The 9,741-nt window shown below is 40.8% G+C and overlaps 1 protein-coding gene across 1 annotated transcript; it reads left to right on the top strand.

Annotated features, from left to right (window-relative positions):
• Positions 1 to 6,487: 6,487 nt before the first annotated feature.
• Positions 6,488 to 7,945, top strand: LOC311051648 (zinc-binding protein A33-like; the record flags this gene model as incomplete). Its single annotated transcript, XM_084066232.1, has 1 exon — positions 6,488 to 7,945. One exon carries the CDS (start codon positions 6,488 to 6,490, stop codon positions 7,943 to 7,945), a length of 1,458 nt encoding a protein of 485 aa, XP_083922358.1.
• Positions 7,946 to 9,741: the final 1,796 nt, after the last annotated feature.

Genomic DNA, 9,741 nt, shown 5'->3' with positions numbered 1-9,741 from the left:
AATAATATGTGTTTCAGTAGAGGTGCACTGAGCAATCGGCCGCTGATCAAAATCGGTTGGGGTGATCGGACAAAGTTTTTGACACAAGTCATAAATTACGTTTTTATGTCGGGCTTGTGTCAAATTTATAAGCATGAAGGCTGTGCAACATTGTAGTGAAGTTGTGCGCAATGCTGACTGTAAACATTAGCAAGTAGTCTAGTGACAGCCTACAGATGGTGCTGCTTACGTTTGCAAGTAAAGGATATATTTTGTTTATTTCGGCCATTAGTCATGTAAGAATATGACACTTCATACAACAAAACTAACACGAAACAGCACAAAACAGCTAGACCGAAGCATTAAGCTTATAATAGAATCATATGGAAGTGTATAAACACTGGACATTGTTACAAAACAAATTGATCAGTAAGAGAATCAATCTGATCCATTCAGAAAGCACCATAAGTTGATATATGCTGACGTTACATCATATCTCCTTCTAGATCTCCCACTGTCTCCTGTGTATGAAGATGTTTCACTGGACCTGCAGGAGAGGAATTCCAGTCTGGTCCAGGAGGAACCAGAGCCTTCACAGATGAAAGAGCAACAGGAGGAGCTACTTAAAACACCTGAGGAGGGTGATTCCTCAACATTGACATTACTAGCAGTGAAACAGGAAGATGATGATGAAAACGGATGGCCTGTAGTAGCCAGCACCTCAAATGAACATGTGAAAACACAAGCGGATGTAGAGGACTGTGGAGAATCACAGCCAAATTGTGATGTCCAGCTTCTCTATTCACACTGTTCTGAATATGACACTGAAGATAGTGATGAGTGGGGGGAGACCAGGAAAGATCAGTCAGCTTTAAACAAACTGGAATCACACAAGACACAAAATGTGGCGGGACAAACATTGTCTTTGAGCAACAAGCTGTCCCAAGTCCTGGAATTTCCAAAACACACTCTATCCATGAGTACAGATTATGGAAAAGGCTATATTCAAAATTTGAACACACAAATGACTCATACAGAGGAAATGCCGTTTAATTGTGCAGTTTGTGGGAAATGTTTTAGTTTAAGGTCTGGCCTAAAGAGACACATGGTGATTCATACAGGGGAAAAACCCTTTAAATGCACATATTGTGGCAAAGGCTTTAATCGAAGGGGAAATATGAACACACACTTGATGACGCACACAGCGGAAAAGCCTTTTATTTGTATGTATTGTGGCAAAGGTTTTAATATAAAGGGAAATTTGAATAAACATATGATGACGCATACAGGGGAAAAGCCCTTAACTTGTGCATATTGTGGCAAAGGCTTTAGTGAAATGGGTAACCTGAAAAGACACACCAAGACACATACAGGGGAAAAGCCTTTTAATTGTACAGATTGTGGCAAAGGCTTTGCTGAAATGCTTGACCTGAAAAGACACATGAGGACTCATACAGGGGAAAAGCCATTTGTTTGTACAGATTGTGGTAAAGCCTTTAGTATAAAGGGAAATTTGAACAAACACATGATGACGCATACAGGAGAAAAGCCCTTTAAATGTCCAGATTGTGACAAAGGCTTTATTCAAATGGTTGACCTGAAAAGACACTTGAGAACGCATACAGGGGGAAAACCCTATAGTTGTACCATTTGTGGAAAATGCTTTGATCAACCTAATGTGCTGAATACACATATGATGATTCATACGGGAGAAAATCCATTTGAAGGGGCTATAAGTGATATGTATTGTTAAAATAAATATCACTCTGTCTCTTCAGCTCAACTTACAGAATATAGGATAAACAATTGAAATTGGATGTGACTAAAACAAATATTTCTACTGTAACACTAGAACATTTAAACTGATAAATAGGTTATCTTTAATACATTTGCTGCTTAGAAAGAGCTGTCCTATGATTAACAGAAGATAAGTCTTACTAACCCACCCGTACCACAAAGTGTACTGGAATTGACTTGGGAGAATTTAAAAGAGAATGAGAAAATACATGTATTATTCCTGTGCCTCAGGACAGCTTGGTCAGTAGAAACTACCAGTGATGTCACTCATCACTCAGACTTGGTACTAGATACTACATAGTTATTGTGCCTATCCACCACATGGTACCGTGGTAGCTTAACTCCACTTGCCTTTTTTTGGACCGTCCTAGACCTCCAATTACAGATTTCTGACCAATAGTGAACACTTTTAAGCAAATGCACAAATAACATTATGATAGATTAGTATATATACTGCATATTACATGTCACAATATATGAAAATAATAGTTCACTTATACAATGAACAACTTCATTTTATGTGTTTAAATCTAAAATGCTCTCAACACATTGCTTGTAGATTGGTTATAAAAAAGTGCAAACTTCAAGTTTGAGAGTGGTTAAAAATCAGGACACATCTGCTGCATTATTGCTCAGTTTATAAAACACAGGATAAGATGTAGATTTCCTTTGTACAGGCACATACATGAGAGTGATGAGAGTGATGAATGGTGGGTGTAATGGAACTGGGGTTAGGTTGTAATTTGGGACGCATCATCAGTAGTGTTCCCTTGGTTCTTGGGGTGTTTCGGCCTCGCCAAAGGTGGCCAGCGACAGGATGATCAGCCCTGAGCTTGCGTCATTCCCAATTAGTCATGAGAGTCGCCTTCCTATTGAATGGCAGGCTTCTCATGGGACTATGTATGGCAGGGGCGTCCTTTTCCCTGAGTCAAGCCTAAGCTGACCGCATACCTCCTGGCTTGCTACTTTGGGGCCCAGCAGGGCCCTTTCCTCCTCATAAAAAGCCACTGGCTCCTTATTTCGGCTGCCTCCGATGCAGCTTTGATGGCTGAGCGCTGGGTTTTGGCCTCTGACTACCAGGTCTGCAAACAGTCTGGTGGTGGATCTTGCCACAAAACCTCTGCACCCCATCACCTCCACTGGGCGGACCTCAGCGTTCCAGCCGCGATGTTGTGCTTCAGCAGCAAGCTGGGCATAGCGTAGGTGTTTTCGCTCACAAGCCTCATCCACTGAGTCCTCCTAGGGTACTGTGAGTTCCATGATGAACACCTTTTTTTTTAGAGAAGGGGACCAGAGCACCAAGTCAGGTCTCAGAGTGGTTGTAGCGATCTCTGGAGGAAACGCAAGATGTCGGACAATATCAGCCAGCATCTTCCAGTCACGGGCTAAGCGTAGGCTGGCCTCGCTCATACCAATGTCGTCAAACAAAATAAATGGCACCAAAACCTAGAAGAGTGGACTTGGTACATTTCAATTAAAGCTCACCAAAATGTCAATTGGGGAACGAATTAGAAAAAAACATGTTTATAAAAGTGAATGTGATTGAAGACTGTGAATAAAGTTTTTTAAAACATATCTACCAACATATCTAAGACTTCCCTGTTCCCTGTTTACTGTGTATCAACGATTCATTCGATCTGTCATCATATAACTGGTCATTTAAAAAATGTAACATTTAACAATGTAGCCTTACAACATGTGTTACAGCATGATATTTGGGATTGAAAATTGTCTCGTGTTCGGGTAGAAACCTCATATATCTGTCGGGCAGAAACCAGCTAACTCAAAAATGTTCATTTTTCAGGAAATGACAAATACAAAACAAAAAGGGATTTAGGAGGTTTTGTTCATCATTGGTGGACTTAGCTGGTTTAGCAGAAAGTTTGATGATCCTATAGACCCCTTAACAGACGACGTCACACTGATAAGAACCAGTATGCGCTAAATGAAACCCATTCTAATAGGTCTAGCTAGGACGCGCCACACTACCCAACACACAAGAGGGGATTGGGGTGTGCTGAAACCAGCGCACCCCGAAACAACAGGTTGGAAATTGATTGCGTGAAACAATCACCTGTGCGGCAGTCTCAATGTTAGTAAACAAATAATTGGTCTATGGAGTTAGCTGGTTTTGTCAAAGCGCTTTAATACTTTTCATTGGTTCAATATATTGTTTTAATCAACACACCGACGTAAAGGGTGTTCAATAGCACTGCTTTATGGGGGGAAAAAATGCAAAAGCGAAAAAATGGAGTTGGCTGGTTTCTGCCTGACAGCAACGATATTCAAAATGTACTTTTCAGGATTACAATTCAAATATCAAAAGTAGCAGATCTACAAGCTTAAAGTGCGACACTTTGTGCCACATCTATTACTTTTGATGCTTTCGTACACAAAGTACAAACTAGATATGCAATGCTAAAACCAGTGCAGGACGCAGGACGGGCTGTAGCCTACTGTACATACACTCTATATGTTGTACTTTACAATATCAATATGATATTTATATATAATACAGTGAAGTATCTGTTACTAATACTGGACAGTAGTAGTTCTAATAATTTAGAAAGCTGAATATAAAATACTTCAAATAGGCTATGTCAGAAATGTATCTAGTGTTTCACACAAGTTACTAAGGTTCATTGTTGGGTGTGTGTGGGACTTGTCATTGATTGGTCTTGCTTTACCATTCACATGCAATTCAGTCAGTAAAGAAGTGCATAATGATAGTGGCTCGTTGTCATTTAAGTCATTGTTTTGTCTGTAAGGAACATTAGTGTGTAACGATGATGGTTCATTGCATTGGTCATTGTTGGTCTATAAAGTAGGTTTACCATTGACATGTAATTCAGTCAATAGCCTATGTAAGAAGAGCTCGTGGAGGGTCATCATTGTAGTCCAATTGCCCTGCCAGTCATTAAAAGGTGCGAATGTCAAGAATGTTATCAATATGCATGAAGTCCTCACACACTGTTGCACGACAAACAATTATTGAAGACATTTTAACTTTGTAATATCTTGAAATGAAATCCTCCATTGAAAGTGCATTGAGTTTAGCCCATATGCCCACGGTCATTTAGAAGTATCTTGGTTAATATTCAAGCAATTGTTTATCTATTAAATGAGTGCAGTCCAGCTCAAACGAAATCTTGTGCTTTCTACAAATCCACGATAAAGTCCATCCGGTGAGGAAAAGAGCTCACAAATCAACACAGACCAGCAGGGCTGAACAGGCCCTCACTTGGTTGCAAACAATACAAAATAATCTATGCATCAAGCCATGAAAGAGAGAACATATAATACATATTGATTTATGTTATAATTCACGTATTAGACAAGATAACATAAACACACTTTGCAACCATTCCAAACATATTCTCTTTGAGTGAAAGGGGTAAGTATAATTTAAACAGATTTCCTTTGTGTAGGCACATACATGAGAGTGTTGAGAGAGTGAGTGGGTTAAACTACTTTAGGTAGTAGTTTAGGTAGTAGTTTAAACTACTTTAGGTACAGGGGAAAAGTAGTTTAATCCAGTGGTTCCCAAAGTGCATTGAGTTTAGCCCAGTGGCAACCCAGTGGTTGCAAATGAGTGTATAATATGTGAATTGTAACATTAATCAACATGTATTATATGTTCTCTCTTTCAGTCAGTAGTGGCTTGATGCATATACTATTTTTTAATGTTTGCAACCAATTAGAAAGAGGGGTCTGTTCAGCCAGGGCTCCTTCATGGAGTTCCAGTAAAAGGTGTGAATGTAGGATAAAAATCTATTTAACCACTTGAACCCTACAGTATACATCGGATGTTTGAACATAGCTGATCTACAAGCTCACATTGCGCTGCAAAGCGGTTGTGAACACATAGCCTGCATATCTGCTTGTACAGCTGTTATTTTCAACATGTTTTTGTGGAAATCACAAATCTTGTATGGGGGTCCCTGGGACAAATATTTTCAGATGGGGGTCAAAATGCATATTCATTTCGGGTGATTGCCTTGAGAATCACTGGTTCAGCAGACTATAACAAACTTGAACCAATGACTTAACCTGAAAAACGTAGGAGAAACAGAGTTTGAAAGTTATTTCAAAAGTTGAAAGTTATTTCAAACTTAATTTGAAAAAACTTCAATCTATAGATTTGTTTTTAAATTGATTCATTAATGTTGAATGAATTGAATTCATAAAATCTAGAGAAATATGTTGTACTTGGTTTAACTAGGGAGTGGATTCAGTGAGGTGAAGGGTTAAGTGGGGGCAAGTAACCAACCAGTTTCTGTCTATTGATGTCCCACCCCCTACCCCTTCTCTTATTGGGCCATCAGGCACCCTCTGTGAGTATTTAGCAACAGGGCTTTTGCTGTCTGTCTGGTGTCACTTGAATCTGTGTTGTTGTCAAGAGCTGAACCTCTCTCTTCTGGACTTGGTGAAGTAATCAGGTATGTAGTTTGTGCTTTCAGAATTCTTGTGTGTCTTGATTTGACTCTATGTGGGGGTACAGTCAACCAACAATTGTCTGGTTTCCATCTACTGTGCACAGTTCAGTTACTATGGGCATAATTTAAAGTAGAGTAACAAGATTGGTTGAGTAGTGAGAGGCAAGTAAAATACTAGCAATATCATCTCATATGAAAAACATTCATAATGCTAACACTGTCCTCTACTTTCCTCTACTAGAACTCTTGCTGTGAATTTGTAACACCGGTCACTCATGGCCATGTCAGCATCCGGGAACATTCCAAAGGAGGGAGTGCTACAAGCAGACAAACTGGCCTCCATTTTGACCCAGCAGGAAAAGGAGCTCACCTGTCCTGTGTGCAGTGACATCTTCAAACATCCTGTTCTCCTGTCGTGTAGCCACAGTTTCTGCAAAGCCTGTCTGCAGCAATGGTGGTCAGTAAAACCAACTATGGAATGTCCTGTTTGCAAAGCATGCTCCTCACAGGACAAACCTCCTATCAACTTGGCGTTGAAGAACCTGTGTGAGAACTTCTTGGAGGAGAGCAGGTCTGCGTGGTGTGATGTTCTCTGCACTCGGCATGGCGAGGATTTCAAGCTCTTCTGTCTGAACGACGAACAGTTGGCATGTCTTGTGTGTCGGGATTCCGAAAAACACGATGGACATAAGTTCATACCCATCAACGAAGCTGCACAATGTCGCAAAGACTACCTCCAGGACCCACTGAAGTACTTCCAGGACAAACTGAGGGACTTTACTGAAGTCAAAGCAAACTATGATAAAACGGCAGAACACATTGGAGTCCAGGCCTGGAACACGGAGAAGCATATTAAGAAACAGTTTAAGAAGCTTCGACTGTACCTACAACAGGAAGAGAAGGCCAGGATTAACGCACTGAGAGATGAAGGCAGGCAGAAGAGGCGGATTATGATGGTGAAGATCGAGGGGCTGAGAATAGAGATGGCGATTCTCTCCAACATCATCAGAGATGTCGAAGCAGACGACATCACCTTCCTGCAGAACTATAAGACCACGGTGGAAAGAGTCCAGCGCACACTGCCAGATCCACAGCCAGTCTCAGGAGCACTGATAGATGAGGCTAAACACCTGGGCAACCTGGCCTTCAGCGTCTGGGACAAGATGAAGAACATTGTCACCTACACTCCTGTGATCCTGGATCCCAACACTGCCAATTCTGAACTCATCGTGTCTGATGATCTGACCAGTGTGACGTGCGATGAGGATTTTACGCTCCCTGACAACCCAGAGAGGTTCGATAGCTGGGACATTGTCATGGCTTCTGAGGGCTTTAACTCAGGCAAACACAGCTGGGATGTTGATGTTGGAGACAATATATTCTGGGAACTGGGTGTGTTAGAAGAGTCTTTCCAGAGGAAGGGAGTACAGGCATACACACAGGGTAGATACTGGAGAATAAGGTTTGTTAATGGTAGATATACAGCATTCTCCTCACCAGGGTCAGGGACTGACATTTCACTGAACCAGAGACCCTGGAAGATCAGAGTCCAGCTGGATTGGAACAAAGGAGAGCTGTCCTTCTCTGATCCAGAGTCTAACACGCACCTGCACACCTTCACACACACTTTCACTGAGAGACTCTTTCCATTCATTTTAAATGGCGATGATGACGACATCGCCTCTCTGAAGGTGTTACCTAAGAAGGTGTGTGTTACTCTGGAACACCACTAAGACAATTAGCACAGATAACAATTAGCAAGTTTTAGATAGGATCCTATCTACACAACACGTCACCAAAAATATCCACAGTGTTGCTTTTAAGTTTCAGGGGATTTGAATATGTTGTAATGACTTCATCAATGTGTACATATTATAAGGTTTGTTTACTTTGTGTGAGTACTGTAACGTACACCACATACTATGAATACATACATGAATAATGCACGTGAGGTATTCTATTTCACTCTTCTACCACAAAACGTGAATTCTGACCATCCAGTGTTTTTGATTTTTTTGGTTGGCTGGATATTTCTCTAATTATTTTTTAATATCTTCTACCAGGTAGAAGGTATTATTTTATTTCATGTTTTATTGTATTATATTTTTTACTGTTGATAGTTGTTTATAATAATGTCAGGGGATGGTTGACATTTATTGTCCTGGACAACATCAACTACCTGTAACTGCTAGACTTTCTATTTCATTTACTTGACTTTTGTAATAAACATTCAAAGATAAGAGGTGGTTTGTGGTTTATTGGAGTACTGTTAATCACATGACAGACCCGTTGGAAGACAATAACAAAAATGTATGTTAGTTCACATAGCATGTTCATGACCGATGAAACAAGATGCTGTGGTATGCAATCACATCATATAAACTAAACTTCACAACGCCAGTTTCAATTGTTCTGAAGGAATTTGGAGCAATTGTGTACACATCAAGTTTGTATAGTGACTTGATTGGCCTATCATCACTGGAGGAGAGAGAGGCTCGTTCACACATGAGTAGCACATGAATAGAGTTTGTTTGTTTACATGTAAACGAGGCAGGACATGCAGAATGGACAGCACACAAAACACACAAAAGATGGAATGAGCTTTACATTTTACTTTTCAAAGTCAGAGGTAGTTAACTATTTATGTACTGTATATGTACAAAGGTGCATAACTTTGACAGACAGACAGACAGACAGACAGACAGACAGACAGACAGACAGACAGACAGACAGACAGACAGACAGACAGACAGACAGACAGACAGACAGACAGACAGACATAGAGAGAGAGAAAGAGAGAAAGAGAAAGAGAGAGACAGACACACATCAGTCCAGTAATTCTACAGTCACATGAGAGATGAGTGCTGCTGCCCAACAGCCCCCCTGCTGTCTGCACAATGCAAATACACCAACCAATAAGACAGGACGACATCATATGCCTACAACTCTGTGTGGAGTTTGCATGTTCTCCCCGTGCTAACTATAGTTAATACCCTCACAAAAACATGTAGTAATCCTGGTCTCTATACTGCCTCCCCCATGACGCCTGGTGAAGGGCGCCTGGTGAAGGGAAAGGGAACTGGTTGGAGTAACGTGTTCCTTCCACGCGCTACGTCCAACCAGGGAAACTCCCTCCTGTCAGGTGATAAGAAGGTCTGTTGGCTCTCATGCATTGAAGGAAACATGAGCTCGGCCCTGGCCTCCCTAGGCTGGTGATGGGAGTGTAGCGCCCAGGATCACTTAGAAAATTGGAACCGAGTGAAAAATAAGGATTACAAAATCGAGGGATTAAAAAAAAAAAAAAGACGACATCATATCATCTGCCTCACATACCTCACTCTACTCTACTGAAGCAGGAGGTCTCTCTATAATTAAAGAAATGTCAGACATGTTATGTTCGGATATAGGACACGTCATGGTTATATAAATGTGGGGTTTCACACCAAACACCATATCTTACATAGATAGTAATAGTAATGGTTATTAAATAACAACGTTTTAGTCCCAGATAACTCATATATCAGAGGCC

This window comes from Gymnoscopelus microlampas (genome assembly GCF_963454915.1).
Source record: "Gymnoscopelus microlampas genome assembly, chromosome: 9".
NCBI lineage: Eukaryota > Metazoa > Chordata > Actinopteri > Myctophiformes > Myctophidae > Gymnoscopelus > Gymnoscopelus microlampas.
The sequence above is the reverse complement of the archived record's forward strand: the minus strand, read 5'-3'. Positions and strand labels throughout refer to the sequence as shown.